This window comes from Mytilus galloprovincialis, chromosome 8 (assembly GCF_965363235.1).
Source record: "Mytilus galloprovincialis chromosome 8, xbMytGall1.hap1.1, whole genome shotgun sequence".
Lineage (NCBI taxonomy): Eukaryota > Metazoa > Mollusca > Bivalvia > Mytilida > Mytilidae > Mytilus > Mytilus galloprovincialis.
This window is the reverse complement of record NC_134845.1, coordinates 5,212,554-5,234,698: the sequence shown is the minus strand read 5'-3', so window position 1 is coordinate 5,234,698 and position 22,145 is coordinate 5,212,554. Positions and strand designations below refer to the sequence as shown.

The following is a 22,145-nucleotide window of genomic DNA, read 5'->3' as shown; positions in this document are numbered from 1 at the left end:
CTTTGGTTTTTGAGTTATAAGCCAAAAACTGCATTTTACCACTATGTTCTATTTTTAGCCATGGCGGCCATCTTGGTTGGTTGGACGGGTCACCGGACACAACTTTTAAACTTGATACCCTAATTATGATTTTGGCCATATTTGGTTAAATTTGGCCCAGTAGTTTCAGAGGAGAAGATTTTTGTAAAAGATAACTAAGATTTACGAAAAATGGTTAAAAATTGACTATAAAGGGCAATAACTCCTAAAGGGGTCAACTGACCATTTTGGACCTGTTGACTTATTTGTAAATCTTACTTTGCTGAACATTTTTTCTATTTACAGTTTATCTCTATCTATAATAATATTCAAGAAAATAATAACCAACTAGAGGCTCTCAAGAGCCTGTGTCGCTCACCTGTTAATGTGTTTACTGATGTCGGCCATCTTCGTTGGTAGGCGGGGTCATTAGACACTATTTTTTAAAATAGATACCCTAGTATTATGATTGTGGCCAAGTTTGGTTAAATTTGGCCAAGTCGTTTTAGAAAAGATTTTTATACAAGTTACAAAAATGACAAAAGTTGTTCAATATTGACTATAAAGGGCAATAACTCCTTAAGGGGTCCTCTAACAATTTTGATCATGCTGACTTATTTGTAGATCTTACTTTGCTGAACATTATTGCTGTTTACAGTTTATCTCTATCTATAATAGTATTCAAGATAATAACCAAAAACTGCAAAATTTCCTTAAAATCACCAATTTTAGGGCAGCAACCCAACAACAGGTTGTCCGATTCAACTCAAAATTTGTGAGGGGATATCTCTTATTCTGATGGACATTTAAATCTTGAAAGATTTGCCCTAAATGTCTTAGTTTCAAAGATATAAAGCAAAAACTGCATTTTACCACTATGTTCTAATTTTAGCCATGTCGGCCATTTTGTTTGGCAGGCTGGGTCATCGGACACATTTTTTAAACTATAAACCACAATGATAATTGTGGCCAAGTTTGGTTAAATTTGGCAAAGTAGTTTTGGAGAAGAAGATTTTTAGAAAAGTTACAAAAAATGACGAAAAGTTGTTAAAAATTGACTATAAAGGGCAATAACTCCTTAAGGGGTCAACTGACAATTTTGGTCATGTTGACTTATTTGTAGGTCTTACTTTGCTGAACATTATTGCTGTTTACAGTTTATCTCTATCTATAATAGTATTCAAGATAATAACCAAAAACTGCAAAATTTCCTTAAAATAACCATTTCACAGGCAGCAACCCAACAACAGGTTGTCCTATTCTTCTGAAAATTTCAAGGCAGATAGATCTTGACCTGATCAACCACTTTACCCTGTCAGATTTGCTCTAAATGCTTTGGTTTTTGAGTTATTAGCCAAAAACTGCATTTTACCCCTATGTTCTATTTTTAGCCATGGCGGCCATCTTGGTTGGTTTGACGGGTCACGCCACACATTTTTTAAACTAGATACCCCAAGGATGATTGTGGCCAAGTTTGGTAGAATTTGGCCCAGTAGTTTCAGAGGAGAAGATTTTTGTAAAAGTTTACGGACGACGGACGACGGACGACAGACGACGGACGCAGGACGACGGACAACGGACGCCAAGTGATGAGAAAAGCTCACTTGACCTTTCAGGTCAGGTGAGCTAAAAATAGCAAAAATTTCCTTAAAATTACCAATTCAGGGGCAGCAACCTAACAACGGGTTGTCCGATTCATCTGAAAATTTCCAGGCAGTTAAATCTTGACCTAATAAACAATTTTACCACTTGTCAGATTTGCTCTAATTGCTTTGGTTTTTGAGTTATAAGCCAAAAACTGCATTTTACCACTATGTTCTATTTTTAGCCATGGCGGCCATCTTGGTTGGTTGGACGGGTCACCGGACACAATTTTTAAACTTGATACCCTAATTATGATTTTGGCCATATTTGGTTAAATTTGGCCCAGTAGTTTCAGAGGAGAAGATTTTTTTAAAAGATAACTAAGATTTACGAAAAATGGTTAAAAATTGACTATAAAGGGCAATAACTCCTAAAGGGGTCAACTGACCATTTTGAACCTGTTGACTTATTTGTAAATCTTACTTTGCTGAACATTTTTTCTATTTACAGTTTTTCTCTATCTATAATAATATTCAAGATAATAACCAAAAATAGCAAAATTTTCCTTAAAATTACCAATTCAGGGGCAGCAACCTAACAACGGGTTGTCCGATTCATCTGAAAATTTCCAGGCAGTTAGATCTTGACCTGATAAACAATTTTACACCGTCAGATTTGCTCTAAATGCTTTGGTTTTTGAGTTATAAGCCAAAAACTGCATTTTACCCCTATGTTCTATTTTTAGCCATGGCGGCCATGTTTTTTGATGAAATGGGAATTAAAACACAAACTTTATTCTAGATACCCTAGGAATCAATCAGATGAAGTTTGGTTTGAATTGATTCAGTAGTTTCAGAGAAGAAGATCTTTGAAATAGTTTACGACGACAACGACGACGACGGACGGACGACGACGACAAGTGATGGCAAAAGCTCACATTTCCTTTTAGATTATGGGATTATTTTTCCCCCTTAGAAAGATGAAGCATCTTTTTGTTTTTCTAAAACAAAGAGGGGTAAGTCTATTTTCATGTCTAATGACTTTCTTCAATTATTACTGGTCCCATAAACATCATAGCCTGTATGTAAAGATCTATTAGTTTTTACCTGAGTCACTGCTGTCGTCCACTACATCTTCATTTTCAGCAGCACTGAGATCTTCTGTTGCATCACCATCATCTGCATCCATAGGGACCTAAAACAAAACAAAATACACAATTACATAGGACAAGGCTTTGTAGTAGCATTTAATTAGAAGTTATAGATTATAGTGATATTTTCAAACAAAAAAGTGTTTCTAAGCTACAACCTCACTGTAGGGCAAAAGCCTTGAGAAGAAATGTGGCCAAGAAACTTCCTATAGTTTAAAAGACAACAGATAATCTCTATTCTACCTATGACGTTGTTGATGTTTACTTTGATGATGGCACATGGTCAGGGCTATTCCATTAAAGTGTATGCCGAAGGGAAGGAAGGGAAGTTTGATTATTGAATGTTGGTCATGGGTCTTTTTCCAGTATGCATCTAATACCATTTTGTAGAATTATCTAAAGAATTGTTGTCCAAACCTATGTCTTTATTGTTATCATATGATCTATATGTTTAAATACCTACAATATGATTAGGACCACAATGTGTTCTAGTATGTATAATTAGAACTGGACCTACATCTGACCCAAGTCAGGAGCCTCTGGCCTTTGTTGGTCTTGTATGTTTTTTAATTTTAGTTCATTTGTATGTTTTGAAGTTTGGTATGAAGTCAATTTTCACTGAACTAGTACATATTTTTATTTAGGGAGCCAGTTGAGGCCAACCTCAGGTTGCAGGATTTTTCTTGCTGCATTGAAGACCCATTGGTGGCCTTCAGCTGTTATCTGCTCTTGGTTGGGTTGTTGTCTCGTTGAAAAACTTCCCATTTCAATTCTCAATTTTATCTCTACCAGCTCTTACCTCTTCATTTTCCTTGTCCTCCTCCTCATCATCTTCCTCCACATTGTCTTCCTCTGTTGAACTCAAATCATCTAAATCTGTGCCTTTCTTTTTCTCTGATAAAATATGTATGGAAATGTCAAAATTATAGCTTTAATAAAGTGTTTATTGTTATTACTGAACACCATAGTCTTAAATTTACATTTTTTTGTTCTCTTTTGGAGATTTTCAGATCAAAAGATAGATAGGTTTCTTAATTGAGTGCAAATTAAAACATCCAAGTCTCGACTATAAATATGGTTGGTATCTATGACGATACTTTCCATACATATACTATCAAATTCTAAACATGATTGGTATGTAACATACATGTATGTACTTAATTATGAGCTCAGTTGACCTTTTTTAACCTGTTTGTGTTCATTTTGCAGAGTATTCACTAAGGGGAGTCCATGATTCCTGAACTCATGAAAATCTAACAAGACAAATCATTTTCAAAAATTGTGAATACAAATATTAATCAAGATTCTAAAATGTTTCATCAAATGAGCACACATTTCATAGAAGTTTAAATAATAATCAAATTTTGATGGTGTTATTCCTTGCTTCATGGAGAATGAAATAAAAAATAATATAGCAATACAATTTTTTTCACTGTTTGACTAGACATGGTGAAAATAGGAATCACTTTCAAAAATCCTTAGGGAGAATCCTGTTTACATGATAAATCTCAGTCTATAATTTTTTTTTTTGCGAAGACTGACAATTTTACCTTTTGTAGATTTTTCAACTTTCTTTTTTTCTGTCTTCTTCTCCTTTTTTGACTTTCCTTTGTCTTCTTCCTCTTTTTCTTTTTTCCTTTTTCCTTTCTTTATCACGGGATCTTTTTCCAACTTGTCAATTTCATTTTCAAGTTCATCATCAAAGTCAGATTCATCAGACCCCTTTCTCCTTTTTTCTTCTTTTGCTTTTTTCTTAGCAGATCTTTCTTTTTCCTTTCTTTTATTTCTAAGATCCTGGAATTTCTTTTTCTCTGACGCTACAAATATAAATATAACATTTCTTTATGTAAATTCTTAACATTTATTTTGACAGTAAGGTATATTTTACACCATGCACAATTTAAATTTATGTTTTTTTAATCCTTCACACTTAGACAATCCTTTGGATCTTTAGTTATTTCTTATTTTTGGTTATAAGATGGCTAACAGGTAAACTAGTACATCATTCAAAATTTATTTTCCATGTTTAACCTGGTTTGCAGCAAATATGACTTACTTTGTCAAAATAATATCTAAGCTGATAAAAATAAAGTTTGAGAGCAAAAATTATACCGATTCATTTACATACAAAAGAACAACTTCAGGACAATCATGACAATTGACAAAAACATACACATATATATTATGTACATTTGTATTATACTTCATTGAAATTTACAAAGCCATAATCAAGGTGCACAAAACATGTTTTGTTTTTTTATACCAAAAGTAAAGTTTCAGTCAATGTGATATTGCATTAATGAGGTTTTCCGACTGTATCACACTTCTAAGAATTCTCTGTCTGTTAACTGAACACAGTTTTAAGTATGCAAAAATCACTTTCATGTTTAGCGACAAAATGCGATCAACCAATGCTTGTATTGATTGCTTGAATGCCTTTAGTAACAAATACAAAAATGTCCCAATGTCTCCATTTTTTTTTAACCCATACTTTATACATATCTAAGATGTATGTATATTATTACCTTTCATGTCAGATCTTCTTGTTCTCCTTTCTGATTTAACATTAAAATCTGAATCTTTAGAATTATCTGAATCTTCGTCATCACTTTCACTTCCACTGCTGGAGGAATCATCACTACTTTCATTATCATCTTTCTTTTTTTCATTCTTTTCAGAGCTTTCTTTTCTTGCCCTTGATTTTTCATTTTCCTTTTTTTGTTTGCCCTCCTTTTTGTCTTTCGATTTTTCATCTTCCTTATTTTGCTTTCGCTCTTTTTTATCTGAAGATTTTTCATCTTCCTTTTTTTGCTTGCCCTCTTTCTTCTCTTTTGATTTTTCCTGTTCCTTTTTCTGCTTGCCCTCTTTCTTATCCTTTGACTTTTCCTCCTCATTTTCCTCCTTTTTCTCCTCTATAGCGCCTGAAAGTTCTTGTAGTTCCTGCAGCAATTCTAGATGTGCTGCATCATTTTCAGCTTCCGTTGAAGACTCATAGTCGGATTCTTTGTCATTTTTCTTTTCAGGTTTTTTAGAGACATCAGACCTGGACTCGTCTGATTTAGATTTTTTAGAGACATCCCTCTTGGACTCGTCTGATTTAGAGTTTTTAGTGTCCTCTGATTCATTTGATTCTTCAGAGGTTTTGTCTTCTGATATTTCAACATTCTTATCTCCATTTACTAAAGAGTCTTCTTTTTTCTCTTTCTTGTCCTTATCACTCGATTTGTCTTCTTTTACTATAGAGTCCTCTTTTTTTTCTTTCTTGTCTTTATCATTTGATTTGTCTTCATGTTTATTAATATCTTTACTTTCAATACTGATTATATCACAACTTGCTGTATCTTTTTCAGAGTTATTGCCCTTGTCACTATCAGTTACGTCCTCCACTTCCATTCTGCTATCGTCTGAATCTAACACAATCAAATCTTTTTCTGATGTACTCATTAACGAGCTGTTACCTCCAGTTAATTTAACTCCAGCAGATTGTGATGGCTGAGAAGGGACTGTAGGGGCAAGCATTGTTTTAGACGCATTGGCCTGTACTATGTCAGTTCCTACAATACTTGATAACTGTCCAAGAAATAAATCTACTCCACTTTTCATACAAGTGATAGCAGTCATTCTACCCTCAAAGGCAATATTAGATAAAGAACTGCTAGAACCCTGTACATTGATTCTGACAGATTTTAACAAGCTGAGTAATTCATTAGTTGACTGCATCAGCTGATCAGTGATAAATGGAACATTTTTAGCCGTTACGTTTGTCCAGTTCAATGGATTTCTAGCCTGTTGACTTGGAGGTACAGAACTCATCATGGGTACATTGTGAGGTTTAGGCTGGACGTATACCAGCTGTTTAGCAGAACCCTTGGTAGGCTCTACAAAGATGATGTTTTGTTTAGATGTGTTATTGTACATTGGTGCCAGGCTCTGTTTTGGATAAGTCGCCTGCCTTACAAAGTTAGTATTTGAAGCATTTATATTGATAGCCGGGTATTTAATCATACCTGGTGCTAATAGAGAATTGGTGGATGGAGTTTTAACCGTGCCTGATACTGAAGTAGACTTTGGAGTTGATGTTTTTGGTCCCATACCTGGTAATTTGATTACCAGAGATTTATTTGTTGTAGTCTTACTTTTATCCTCTTCTTTTGTTTTATCTTTACTGTCTGATTTACTCGTTGATTTTTGTTTCTCAGCATCTTTTTTCTTCTTTAACGATTCATTGAGCTTTTCATATTCTTTGCTGATCATATCCAGTACTGAATTACATTGTTCTACCATGGCAGCCAGTGGAGCAGGATCACACACATAACACTTGAATTTATCAGCTACAAAATAAGTGTAGAACTAAACTGTTAACACAGAGATAAGCTTGCCTTTTTTGTAATTTAAATAATGCAAATGTTAAATTAATATAGCAATATTTTTTTGTGATGTTTTGAATATCTGGAATAGCCAATGTTTTGAATGACTGTGATAGTTTGTATGTAAATGGTAGGTGCTGGGAATTCTTTTATTTTATTCTATTAAACTTTCAGTCCTATGTTTTATTCAATATATCTGACATTAATAAGCAAATAAAAAGTATTAGGATTTTCACAACTTTTATTTCCATCTGTGATAAGGTACAGAGTTAATAACCTTCATATATTGTCAAGGATATTCCTGGAAATGTCAATGCTCCAAAATCTATTACAAACAACAGAACAAAAAGTCAGATGGTGTCCAACCCTACCATACATATTATGGAAAAGCCCTTATAGATTTACATTAATATTAAGTAAGTTCTAAATTTACACAGCTTCATTTCTATTTACTTTTTAGAAGATTTCCAATTTAGAGCCACTCCATTAAAATACTAATTGTTACCTAGTGATGCCACTTATAGAGGCAATTACATAACCAAATAATTCAGAGAAAAAGCTATCCCTAGTTCAGATTTCAAAGTGCCTTCCCTGTGTTTAAAAGATATTTTTATGGATCAGTATAAAGAAAGGCGATATTGTATGTTTGCCAACGAAAATATTTCAACCATAGTCCAAATGACTTATTCTAGGATCACCATTATAGTTTGTAGTTTAGATCATATAAATCCGAAGCATTTTTTATATATAGATTTCATACAATACTTACCCTCCTTGACTTTTGAAAATTCAGCACGTCCAAGATTTCGTTTGATACAAGCTTGACAGAATGCATTATGACAATAATCACAGCCAAACAAATTGCCACCTTCACTACACCAGCGACAATATTCATCAAGTCCATCTTCATCTTGTTTTATTACACCACTTGTATGGAACTTGTAACATCTCTGTAATAACAACATATATATATTATGTATATAGTATATATATTCATTCAACTCTCTAAACCATGTAAAGATTCAAATTTCACTGTTTCAGGTATCGGTTATTGACTATTTTAATTCAAGTCAATAAATATTCAGGCTTTACAATAACAAACAGATTTGTTTACTCGATTCTAACACGTGTTCTCTGCTTTTTAATGTACATTTGGTTCAGTTAAGAATAAATATTGACATAAGCCATTGTTAGATTGAATTTTGAACAATGTGCTTTCTGGTTAGGTTTTAATCATGTATAAATATCAAAAACTTTGAAAGGGGATTAAATTTGACTTGACAACATTCAATAATAAAGAATCAACAGTATATAAAATCAAATGGTATATCTGGATACAAGGATTTAGTTTATAGTAACCCTTACAATGAAATCATTAAAGATCCTACCATTGTGCTATTGACTTTAAAGAACTATCTAATAGATATAGGAAGATGTTGTGTGAGTGCCAACGAGACAACTCTCCATCCAAATAACAATTAATAAAAGTAATGTTCATTTTGAAGGTTTAAATATTTTATTTAGCTCTTATGCATTTGTGAGTTTTTAACACAAGACAAGTCTATTACAATACTGTTAAGATCATTGTGGTCAGAGATCATGACTTCCAGAGTTCTGACATTTTCTCTGCTGAAAAGTCTTATTTACATTAGTAGATATCTCTGTGACACATTCCCCATTTCCATTCTCAATTTAATAAGAACATGTCTTATTTTGCATGTTTCTAAAACACACTGCAGGTCTCTTAACTGTGTGAGAAAACAAAACACACGTAATATTGTGTTATCTTAACGGAACACAACTCACGTACCTTACAGATAAGCACACTGAGTTCTGGGTGACGTCTTGCATCTCCTTTTTTACTCGTGTTGATCTGATCTCCACAAGCAGAACAATTTACTGTGGCTAAATACCCAGTAGCTTCTGTAACAGGAATATTGAACATGTTAAAGGCACAAGAAAATTTGTGGATAAATTTCTTGTGGAAGTATGAATTCTTCTAAAGTACACATACATAGTCCAGAATATGACATTAGTTTTTGAAATTATTTTATTGGCCAAAGAGAATTTACAAGCCTTGCAAAAGTCAGCCGTTTGTCATTTCTAACACCAATTTTATTCATAACCCAATTTAAGTGAATAAGATGACACTTGTGAAATCAAGCAAATCTGAATGTAGTAATATTATGATTATTGATAATATAATAATTTACATCTGTCAAAAGATAAAGTAGTAGTTGTAATTACTTGTGTTAAAAGAAGTTTATTTTTTCATCAAATTCCATTTCTATATTTCATTTATAGTCAATTTTTAAACCTACATGTCTTATCTTAAAATATATTGAAATAGGGTTGAATTACAAGTTGTCTAAATTTTGATATAATTTGTGTAAAAAAATTAAAATCTGTCTGCTTTTTATATTTGGTTTTCTTTCAATTTGTAAATCCGACAGTAATCTTTATTGTGTTGCAATCTTGTGATCATTACTGTGGATTCAATGTTATTGGTTGGATACCAATATTTCACGGAGTTCTTGGGTACAGGTGAACCAATAATTAACATGTTCAACAAATTACACATTTTCTATATGCTTTGTATTGAAAGATTGTAGAAACATTAAATAAAAAATCAACAAAAATGCAAGTTTTCCATAACCCATGAAAAATTGATAACTACAAAACAATAATTGAATCCACAGTACTTTTTTTACATCAGAGATTAACCAACCTAAGACTTTTTTCTTGCTTGATGGGAATTCTGGACCTTTAAAGGCACTCTCTTCAACTGGTTCTGGTTCTACTACAACTGTACCTGTGTAGGAAAACAGATTAAATTAAACATTTACAAGACATGGTCAGACTACGTATTAAACATCAAAATATCATTAGTTCCTTACACTATACAGTTCAATAAAGAAGTAGTTGTACCAAAAAAATAATCATGCAAATAAACTGTTGTAAAATTTTTGATGTCAAAATTACACGAAAAACATGTCGATAATTGGCATGCTGTTTTACATTCTGATAAATCTATATCGGGTAAAGGTGGCAATAAGCTCTGAACTTACAGACGGTTTAAAGAAAATTTTGAACCGGAGGAATACTGCAAAATAGCTTTACCCTTCAGTCACAGAAGTGCTTTCGCCAAATTTAGATGTGGTGTTGCTTCCCTAAGAATTGAAACAGGGAGATATGAAAATATTGTTTTAGATAACAGAGTGTGCCATATATGTGACGTTTTTATTGAAGGTGAAGCGCATGTTTTATTAAGATGTCCTCTTTATGACAATTTTAGAAACCATTAATATTCTGTTGCTGAAAGAAACTTTTAATGATTATTTTAATACTTTAGATGATAACCAAAAGTTAGTGTTTTTATTCTCAGATGTAAATATGATACGTGTGTGTGCCAAAACCTGTCATTTGATTTTAAAAAGGCGTAGAAATTTTATATATTGTAAGTAGTATTTTATTTCATATTGTGTTGTGTATTATATCTATGCATTTTAATAGTCTCTTATAATTCTGTATAGAATGGCTCTCATTTTATTTAGTGTTATTTTACAATGTATAAAGATTGATTGTACTTGTTGAGAGATGAGACTTTAATAAAACATTAAATTGAATTGAATTGCAACATATTGTACAATATTTGTAGATTCTGCTAGCCTGTCTAGTCTGTTGAAATATTTCTCCACTGGAAGCTTGCATAGCTTTTTTAAAATACATGTATTTCAAAATTTAAGGGTGTCGAGTGGCAGTGTATCCCAAACTCTGTTTGACCGACAAAAATTCATTAGGTCAGACAGAAATATTTTGACTTTTTTGGTGAAAATATAGAAGAAAAAGTCAAATTTCTTTTTCGGTCAAACAAACCCTTAAACAGTTTGGCACAGACTGTAGTGGTGAAATATCTTGGGTTTCTTCAAATTTTTTTTTTGCATAGTCAATGATAGTTACAAAAATAGTTTGATTTTGATTTCCATCCCATCTTTTATTAAAACAATTTTTTACAAAAATATTTGTCTCACCTTTCTGTCACTGAAAACAGCACATCTAAGACCCGAGATCAGACAAACATTTTAACTGTTCCTTGAGAGTGTGATAGAAGAGTTGGTTTGAATAGAAAATATTTTGTTCAAATCTTTAGCACTGTTATAACTGAGTTTTACTTTTGTTTTTTAATTAATTTTCCTAACATGAATTTACCTTCCGGAAGGTCCTCTGGAATGTCATCATCTTTATTTTGACTGTCTCCATTGGTCATACGACTGTCCTCATCATTTGTACTGTTAATATCATCTTCTTCGTCTGACAACACTTTTCTTGTTACCAGTGGTTTTCTATAATCATTGTAATAGTCAACTTTGTAGCATGGTATTAATTAATATTTCATAACTAGTCCCATGCAAACCAATTATTTTACATGATAAAATTTCAGAATGTTTTGAACAGAATACACTTTTTGTAAAATTGAGAATGGAAATGGGGAATGTGTCAACAACCCGACCATAGAGCAGACAACAGCAGAAGGCCACCAATGGGTCTTCAATGTAGCGAGAAACTTCCACACCCGGAGGCGTCCTTCAGCTGGCCCCTTAACAAATATGTATACTAGTTAAGTGATAATGGACATCACACTAAACTCCAAATTATCCACAAGAAACTAATATTAAGCGTGATACAGCTCTGAATTTGGATTGTGATCAAATTTTTGACATTACATGGGTTTTTTTTACACAAAACAAATGTCAAGATTTTACAAATTTAAAGATTTCTTCTTCAAACTTTTTAAATCTAAAATTAAATAGTTGACACAGCATAGGTTTCTGACACAGAATGAATGTGGTCTAATGAACTTAAAAGTTTTTTTTTGCCTTTGAGCAATTCACTATGCTGTTGAATATTAATCCTCTCAAAAAAATGTTTGAAGAAATTTTCTTTTTATTTATGAAATCTGAAATGAGAAAAATTTAACCCCCCCCTTTTTTTTCACATACAGTTGTACCCGTTTCCCTTTTTCCAAAACTGATATCAATTCAAATTTCTAATGGAGTTTGCAACAATAACTACTCTTTTAAATACATCATAAAATATTAAAATGTAAAATAAAGTGCTTGTTATCACTGAATGGTAAAGATTGGTTGGTAGTAAAAGTGAATATACATTGTTTATTGTATAAAACAGTAAAAACCAGGTGCTCCGCAGGGCGAAGCTTTATACGACCGCAGAGGTCGAACCCTGAACAGTTGGGGCAAGTATGGACAAAACATTCAAGCGTGATACAGCTCTGAATTTGGATTGTGATCAAATTTTTGACATAACATGGGTTTTTTTACACAAAACAAATGTCAAGATTTTACAAATCAATTAAAGATTTCTTCTTCAAACTTTTTAAATCTAAAATTAAATAGTTGACACAGCATAGGTTTCTGACACAGAATGAATGTGGTCTAATGAACTTAAAAGTTTTTTTTTTGCCTTTGAGCAATTCACTATGCTGTTGAATATTAATCCTCTCAAAAAAATGTTTGAAGAAATTTTCTTTTTATTTATGAAATATGAAATGAGAAAAATTTTAACCCCCCCCCCTTTTTTTTCACATCCCTGTTTCCCTTTTTCCAAAACTGATATCAATTCAAATTTCTAATGGAGTTTGCAACAATAACTACTCTTTTAAATACATCATAAAATATTAAAATGTAAAATAAAGTGCTTGTTATCACTGAATGGTAAAGATTGGTTGGTAGTAAAAGTGAATATACATTGTTTATTGTATAAAACAATAAAAAAAACTTCATCAGCAACATTTTATATTGGCAAATTTCCAATGAAGTTATTTACATAAAGTTATTGGCAAATAAAAATAGAAAATGACATCATAGTCATGTCTGGCAAATGTCCAACATACATTATCTAAAAACATTTTAGATAAGATAAGGAAAAAAAGCTTCATCAGCAACATTTTATATTGGCAAATTTCCAATGAAGTTATTTACATAAAGTTATTGGCAAATAAAAATAGAAAATGACATCATAGTCATGTCTGGCAAATTTCCAACATATATTATCAACTACTATTCTATACAAAGAAAGATAACTCCAATTGAAAATTAATTGCTATTGCACAATATTGTGCAATTAGATATTTCTTGCTATTGTGCAATACTGTGCAATTGAAAATTTCTTGCTATTGCACAATACTTGATATGGAATCCTGATTTGGACCAACTTGAAAACTGGGCCCATAATCAAAAATCAAAGTACATATTTAGATAAAGCATATCAAATAAGCCCAAGAATTTAATTTTTGTTAAAATCAAACTTAGTTTAATTTTAGACCCTTTGGACCTTAATGTAGACCAATTTGAAAACTGGACCAAAAATTAAGAATCTACATACACAGTTAGATTTGGAATATCAAAGAACTTATTTATTCAATTTTTGATGAAATCAAACAAAGTTTAATTTTGGACCCCCATTTGGACCAACTTGAAAACTAGGCCAATAATTAAAAATCTAAGTACATTTTTAAATTCAGCATATCAAAGAACCCCAAGGATTCAATTTTTGTTAAAATCAAACTAAGTTTAATTTTGGACCCTTTGGACCTTAATGTAGACCAATTTGAAAACCGGACCAAAAATTAAGAATCTACATACATAGTTGGATTCGGCATATCAAAGAACCCCAATTATTCAATTTTTGATGAAATCACACAAAGTTCAATTTTGGACCCTTTGGGCCCTTTATTCCTAAACTGTTAGGACCAAAACTCCCAAAATCAAACCCAACCTTCCTTTTATGGTCATAAACCTTGTGTTTAAATTTCATAGATTTCTATTTACTTATACCAAAGTTATGGTGCAAAAACCAAAAATAATGCTTATTTGGGCCCCTTTTTGGCCCCTAATTCATAAACTGTTGTGACCTCAACTCCAAAAATCAATCCCAACCTTCCTTTTGTGGTCATAAACCTTGTGTTAAAATTTCATTGATTTCTATTTACTTGTACTAAAGTTATTGTGCGAAAACCAAGAATAATGCTTATTTGGGCCCTTTTTTGGCCCTTAATTCCTAAACTGTTGGAACCAAAACTCCCAAAATCAATCCCAACCTTCCTTTTGTGGTCATAAACCTTGTGTCAAAATTTCATAGATTTCTATTCACTTAAACTAAAGTTATAGTGCGAAAACCAAGAAAATGCTTATTTGGGTCCTTTTTGGCCCCTAATTCCTAAAATGTTGGGACCAAAACTCCCAAAATCAATCCCAACCTTCCTTTTGTGGTCATAAACCTTGTGTTAAAATTTCATTGATTTCTATTCACTTTTACTAAAGTTAGAGTGCGAAAACTAAAAGTATTCGGACGCCGGACGACGACGACGACGACGACGACGCCGACGCCAACGTGATAGCAATATACGACGAAAAATTTTTCAAATTTTGCGGTCGTATAAAAACTTCATCAGCAACATTTTATATTGGCAAATTTCCAATGAAGTTATTTACATAAAGTTATTGGCAAATAAAAATAGAAAATGACATCATAGTCATGTCTGGCAAATGTCCAACATACATTATCTAAAAACATTTTAGATAAGATAAGGAAAAAAAGCTTCATCAGCAACATTTTATATTGGCAAATTTCCAATGAAGTTATTTACATAAAGTTATTGGCAAATAAAAATAGAAAATGACATCATAGTCATGTCTGGCAAATTTCCAACATATATTATCAACTACTATTCTATACAAAGAAAGATAACTCCAATTGAAAATTAATTGCTATTGCACAATATTGTGCAATTAGATATTTCTTGCTATTGTGCAATACTGTGCAATTGAAAATTTCTTGCTATTGCACAATACTTGATATGGAATCCTGATTTGGACCAACTTGAAAACTGGGCCCATAATCAAAAATCAAAGTACATATTTAGATAAAGCATATCAAATAAGCCCAAGAATTTAATTTTTGTTAAAATCAAACTTAGTTTAATTTTAGACCCTTTGGACCTTAATGTAGACCAATTTGAAAACTGGACCAAAAATTAAGAATCTACATACACAGTTAGATTTGGAATATCAAAGAACCCATTTATTCAATTTTTGATGAAATCAAACAAAGTTTAATTTTGGACCCCCATTTGGACCAACTTGAAAACTAGGCCAATAATTAAAAATCTAAGTACATTTTTAAATTCAGCATATCAAAGAACCCCAAGGATTCAATTTTTGTTAAAATCAAACTAAGTTTAATTTTGGACCCTTTGGACCTTAATGTAGACCAATTTGAAAACGGGACCAAAAATTAAGAATCTACATACATAGTTAGATTCAGCATATCAAATAACCCCAATTATTCAATTTTTGATGAAATCACACAAAGTTCAATTTTGGACCCTTTGGGCCCCTTATTCCTAAACTGTTAGGACCAAAACTCCCAAAATCAAACCCAACCTTCCTTTTATGGTCATAAACCTTGTGTTTAAATTTCATAGATTTCTATTTACTTATACTAAAGTTATGGTGCAAAAACCAAAAATAATGCTTATTTGGGCCACTTTTTGGCCCCTAATTCATAAACTGTTGTGACCTCAACTCCAAAAATCAATCCCAACCTTCCTTTTGTGGTCATAAACCTTGTGTTAAAATTTCATTGATTTCTATTTACTTATACTAAAGTTATTGTGCGAAAACCAAGAATAATGCTTATTTGGGCCCTTTTTTGGCCCTTAATTCCTAAACTGTTGGAACCAAAACTCCCAAAATCAATCCCAACCTTCCTTTTGTGGTCATAAACCTTGTGTCAAAATTTCATAGATTTCTATTCACTTAAACTAAAGTTATAGTGCGAAAACCAAGAAAATGCTTATTTGGGTCCTTTTTGGCCCCTAATTCCTAAAATGTTGGGACCAAAACTCCCAAAATCAATCCCAACCTTCCTTCTGTGGTCATAAACCTTGTGTTAAAATTTCATTGATTTCTATATTTTACTAAAGTTAGAGTGCGAAAACTAAAAGTATTCGGACGACGACGACGACGCCAACGTGATAGCAATATACGACCAAAAAATTTAAATTTGTGCGGTCGTATAAAAATGATACATGACTAACAAAGACCAGCTGCTCCTGACTTGGGACAAGCGCAAAAATGTGGCATATATTTACTAAAGCTTTTATGACTGGAACCTACAATGCATGAGAGGAGATAATCACCCGATAGGTTAACTTAAAATACTGAACATTTTTTTTGGAAATGTTATGGAAATCTCAATGTTTTAAGAAATGTTTCTCATGTTTACAATGCAACTGGCTTGTATGGAAATATTTTTTGCAAACATTATTTAGTTTGTCAATACAATATTTAGAATATCATGTAACTCACTTCAAACGATGCACTGTCAGATAATGAAACCAGGGCTTTCGCTTCAAATTGAAGTAGTAGGCTACATTACAATTATAGGTGGCTGTAACATGCCTTCGGCAAAGCCGGACGCCTTCGCCGGACACCCACTGTAAGCTTGGTGCTATACGGCAGGGGGTGGTCTGGGGGCCACTTAAGGCCCCCAGAAGCTCTGGCATAAATAGAGTTAAATCCTGCATTCTCGCCATCTCCTGGCACCTAATTTCATCTTTCAAATTACCATTTTTTATGTATGAAATTAAAGAAGAAAAAAAAATCTCAAAGAAATTTCAATTTTTTTTTTATGGAATTGTTTTGTTTTTTATTTTCTTTATCATTATTCTTATGTTTAAAATTCATTTGCTTTTAAAGGAGTTTTATTTATATAATAATCTGATTTGTTAAAATTCTTGATCGATTTATTTTGCATAACTATTACCAATGTTATTTCAAATGATCGGGCGGAGCTTACGTTTCAATTTGCATAAGGACAGTCTATTTGAAAATGTGTATGATTAGAAAGATTGCCGTTATAATTATTACTGATTTATAATCACCTATCAGTGTCACCACAATGGATATACAAAAGAACTGATTGGATATACAGGACGATTAACTGGTCACTTCATTTATGAGTCTATCCCAAAACTCCTGTCTGGAGACAAACTGGTCTTAAATAAGGCCAAAAAAAAATATATGTCTGTTTCCTGTTTCCCGACCGACCCTGACACAAACCCCCCGACCCTAGATCTTTTTATTCAAATCCGGAAAAAAATCGTTTACGGTCCGATCCAGATCCGTATTTTACTATGCCCAAACAATCAAAATGGCTGCTCCCAGCACAAATGTGCTACAATTAAGGTTTAAAAAATGTCAGCACTGGGAGGATTATTCAATTAAAGCTTCTTTAAAGGGATTAAATCATTTTGGGGTACAGGACCCTAACCAAACATGACATTTAACCGACTGCAAATCTGACAGGGAGTGCAAAAATTAAAAAAAAAAAAAAAAAAAAAAAAAAAAATAAATCCCGACCTACCGACCCTGATTTATTTGCATTGGAAGCAGGAAACAGACATATATTTTTTTTTGGCCTAAGGCTAAACGAACCGGTTATACCCCACCCAGTCAAGTGAAATAAATCAAGTAATATGTGCATTTGTAAACAAATGACCCCCTTTTTTCTCCAAAGACTTTTACGCGCATTTAAATCATACAATTATTTCTCAACCATTGACAGAAAATTGATATATCCTCTGATTTTCTCTTTTTTTGTAAACTATTAACATGATTAAATAAGTCGGATACATAAATCATTTGGAAATGTTATTTATTTGTGGTTGAGTCGACAATATTCTACTTTCGTTTTTAACCTTGATTCTCTGAACACCACGTGGGCTTTGAAAAATGTACTTTAAAATATACTGTTTTCCAGATTCTGAACAACATGATCTACTACACTTTCTTTTGTTTGACTGATATTATTCCATAACATAAAATTGTCATCCTATCTGATTGTCGGGAGTTAATGACCAACGGAACGTCTCTATTATTATCATTCAATGAATATCGGAACGTCTCTCTTGTTATCTTTGAAAAGAAGTGATGCATTCTGACTTTAAATAGACAACCAATCAGTGACCTGAATTCATGAGAACTATATTTAGCCCAAGTTAAACACTGACTTTTCATCTTTGTTTATCTTGACCGCGACTTTGCAACAATATGTCTCTCAGCTGTTTGTAAACATTTGAAAAAGATTCTTTTTCTTTTTGAATTTATATTTTTGTCAGTGAAGTAGCCGGCACTTGAACCCACCGTAAACAGCGGAAATCCATGTCTACTGGCTACTTTAGAAAGCCCTGATGAAACCCATAACAACAGAGATCTACATGCATGTAAGAGTTACTGTCAGTTCATGTAACAAATATCAAACATGTCAAAAGGAAGAACTTATGACCCTGAATGAAATTCATTGCCCTTGATTTGCTTCCAGTAGTTAAAAAGGCTAAAGCCAATGAGATCCAATGAAATGCCTTCCTGGCCTAATATTTATTTTAAGTACCAGATCATCTGTTTTACATGTACATGTTCATAGATCAAATAGAAATAAGTAATTTCACACCTTTTATGTATTCATTCACAGATTTGTAATGATCAGAAACTTCATTATGACATTAAGTTTATTAATTTGTGTAAATTTTGGTATATATTTGAGGCCTACATTTTTTAGTTGACCTAAATATCTCCCCAAAACACTTTTTATATTACTATACAAATGCTATAGGATGCTGTAATTTGATTTTTAGCATTTTATATATTGCATGTTCAAATTTTATTTAAAACATATACATACCTTCTTCTTGAAGAGGACATCTGAAAATAAAGAACAGATAAGTAAGGCCAACTTAAATTAATTGATAATTTTGTTTCCTTTTTAAACTTTCTGTTTTAAAATTCGTTTTTCGTATTCAGTTTTCCAAGCAATTTAACCAAAATGTCTGCATAGTCTGTTGCTCCATGATGACACCATCATCACCGAAAATAGAGGTTGATTGTGAGAAGGGCATGAAATATTCGTGTTATATGAGTAATACGCTCTGTCCAAGAGCGTAAATAGCGGCATATCTATAATATTAATAAAATTTCCTCTAATATTATAACAAGATAGTTTGTAAAGCAGTGCTTGTAGATGTATTGTCCACAAAAAAATTACATAAGGACCAAAGAGCTATGGTTCCACAGCTACAATGCACAGATCATCATTGCAGGCCTTAAAAGCAAAAATCATCAAAAATATACTGATATAATTATAATATATATCTATATATAAAAAAGGTTTGACAGGGAAAATAACCAGCTGCAATGATGTTGACCACTACAGCTCGTTCAGTAGAGTTAAATACTGAGTGTTAATAAATTGGAAAGCCCAAAAAGAAAATATCTCTGAATTGAATTTGAAATGTTATCATTCCCTCCACCTTTTTACCGTTGGTTCTCATAGGCTCAGTTTCAAGTGCCTGTTTAGCGCACATTTATACAATGTGTAATGTTAATATTCCTTATCAAATGTGCAAGTTTATATTATGCTTAATATTTTAGTAGTTTATAAAGGCAGATTTTTCAATGCAGAACCAGAATTTTTGACTGGGTGGAACGATTTTGATTTCATCTTTTGTTTTTAATTAGTCCCAAAGAAGCTTCAGAAAGAATGTGGAAATAACCAATTTTTTAATATCTATATAGTTTTAACAGTTTATTTATCATTGCAATGACTATTATAGATATTAAACAAAGAGCGACCACCGATTATAACAGGAAATTATATTACCGACAAAATTTGCGCATGCACCGGTTGGCATACGATAAGAAATAATATACATTCGGAAAACCCGCGGAGTACAAAATATCTACTTAGGTTAATATGTTTCAGCAAAACTTACCCTTCCAAAATATACGGTTATGTTAAAAAAATATTAGATTATAAATGTTATTCCATAACGATTTATTATTCTTTTCTGTACAAATGGCGGCAAACGGAAAGGACGTAGAAGTCACATGACAACCTCGTTTTGGCCACCTAATTAGCATAATTTATGCATGACGTCACATTACTCATTTGCATATAATTTGCATAATTTCAAGGTCAAGGCCCAATTTTCAAGGTCAATGAAAAATCGGTTCCCTGGACGTTTTTCAGACCTTTCAACGTCAAAAGTAAAAATTTTTCAAAAGTGACGTTTCTTCATTTTGTGACGCAATTCCTCACTTTTTAACGGAACAAGAATCGTACATTCCTTTAATTTAAAGAATACTCTCACTTTTACACCAATAAAGCAATGTGATTTGACGTTTTGTTTAATTTTGGTGAACGACGTTATACAAACATTGAATTGAATCGAGTAGACGTCACGTAAAAAGTTCCTATTTTAATATTAACGAACGTCCGTCATAAAATGTATCTCATATTCTTATGACAAGTATTTATTTTTTCACGAAAAATAACCGTTCTGTTGATGGTTCTTCGCTGACGTTTATTTGATATAATCTCAGCGTACAGTACTGATACATTGTGACATGAGATAACAATATTTTTTTTAAATTAGTCGCTCGAGTTATCTTCCCTAGAACAAGAAATTTAAAACTCTGTGAAATGATTGGATTTAACTTAATCTGAGTAGTAGTCTCAGACTTAATTAATCATTTTATGTCACGTGCTTGCCCAAGTTGATATAGACACGTTTAACTTTCCCTGCACCACTGCAAAGAAAATTTCTCACATCACTAGCATTAATCATCAGTCGCTAGAAAAAATAATTGCCAAACTCAATGCACCTTTATACAGACATAGTTTTACCAAATTTAATAAAATTTTCCTATTTCGTTTCGTAGCCATGCTTCAGTTATTCGATAAATTGTCAAACTATGATTTTCATAATCTCCAAGTAAATTGTCCAAAACAAACTAGCTTGTTAAATGTACATCCGCAGACCAATAATGGACAGGCCTATATAAACACATTTCCCAGTTTATATATACCTCTACTTTAATTTTTCAAGATTATTTCTATCTGAAACATTAAAACTAAGTCAGTCAATGAGGGAACAAATATTATAAAGATAATTTTTAGTAATTTTTTAAGCGGATGAAATTCATGTTTAACTTAACAATTTCTAAGGTTGCCAAGGAATATCATAAACGATAAATCATATATGTACGTCATTTTCCGTATCTCCCGATTTTATTCCAAGATTATTTTTTACAAGAGTTTTTTTTCTTGCCTCAAAGTTTTTTTTAACGTATTTGATGTATATGTTGTGTACAAGATGTAAGTTTGTACACATTATAATTTGTGCAAGATTTTGGTACATTTTATAAGATTTTTGACACCTACCTTCTTGCAACAGGTGATACAAATGTATCTTCTAAAATGTATCAGTTTAATGTCTTAAACTCAAATTTATATACTTCAACTTAACATTTTTTAGTGCTATACTCATTGTCCAAAAACTGGAAATGATGATACCTAAATGGTTTGAATTCTTATTTTATTTTTCTCCTTATACCAAAATCATATCCATAATAAGTCTTTTTGTGTTCTTTTAATATGTTTTGTATCAATGCTCAGCATAAGATTGCATCATTTAGTTGTAGACATATGACAGAAATACACGAAACAAAAGATTATGTACTTGCATCATCCATATGTGTTAAGCGGTTCATAAAACCATGGAAGTATTATATTGACAATATAATACTTCCATCACAAAACACTGATAACTTGTACAAAAATCTGTACAAACTATAATTTGTACAACATTACAACTTGTACACAACATATATATGTCTTGTCACGTTAGCGAAATTCCTATATCTAATATATATTTAGTGTGTCAAAGTTTTCACACACAAATCAGTTGGACAAAGACAAAGGTCATATATTTATAAAACAATAGAAATATTTTGTGTTGGTGTCTTTCCTTTTTAGTATGAAACAATAAAACAAAAAATATATACTTATAGGGAAGAAAACATTTATATGTAAACAGGACGGAACTCGGAACTATCTCTGGGAAATACATTTTTAATTTACAAACAAAAAACTTTCCATTAAAATGT

The 22,145-nt window shown here is 32.0% G+C and overlaps 1 protein-coding gene across 2 annotated transcripts in view; it reads right to left on the bottom strand.

The window, feature by feature from the left end:
- LOC143084922 (transcriptional regulator ATRX-like) overlaps positions 1-20,084 on the bottom strand; it is a 61,428-nt gene extending 41,344 nt beyond the window's left edge. Inside the window, exons 1-10 of one of the 2 annotated variants that reach the window (XM_076260987.1) lie at positions 19,970-20,084; positions 18,883-18,902; positions 11,329-11,462; positions 9,848-9,931; positions 8,930-9,042; positions 7,889-8,069; positions 5,278-7,083; positions 4,303-4,569; positions 3,552-3,646; positions 2,709-2,796 (exon numbers count right to left, since the gene is read on the bottom strand). In XM_076260987.1, coding sequence (XP_076117102.1) covers positions 2,709-2,796; positions 3,552-3,646; positions 4,303-4,569; positions 5,278-7,083; positions 7,889-8,069; positions 8,930-9,042; positions 9,848-9,931; positions 11,329-11,462; positions 18,883-18,902 — 2,788 coding nt within the window. In that variant the 5' untranslated portion in view covers positions 19,970-20,084. The remainder of the gene's footprint in view (positions 1-2,708; positions 2,797-3,551; positions 3,647-4,302; positions 4,570-5,277; positions 7,084-7,888; positions 8,070-8,929; positions 9,043-9,847; positions 9,932-11,328; positions 11,463-18,882; positions 18,903-19,969) is intronic. The other variant, XM_076260988.1, reaches the window with a different exon arrangement.
- Positions 20,085-22,145: the final 2,061 nt, after the last annotated feature.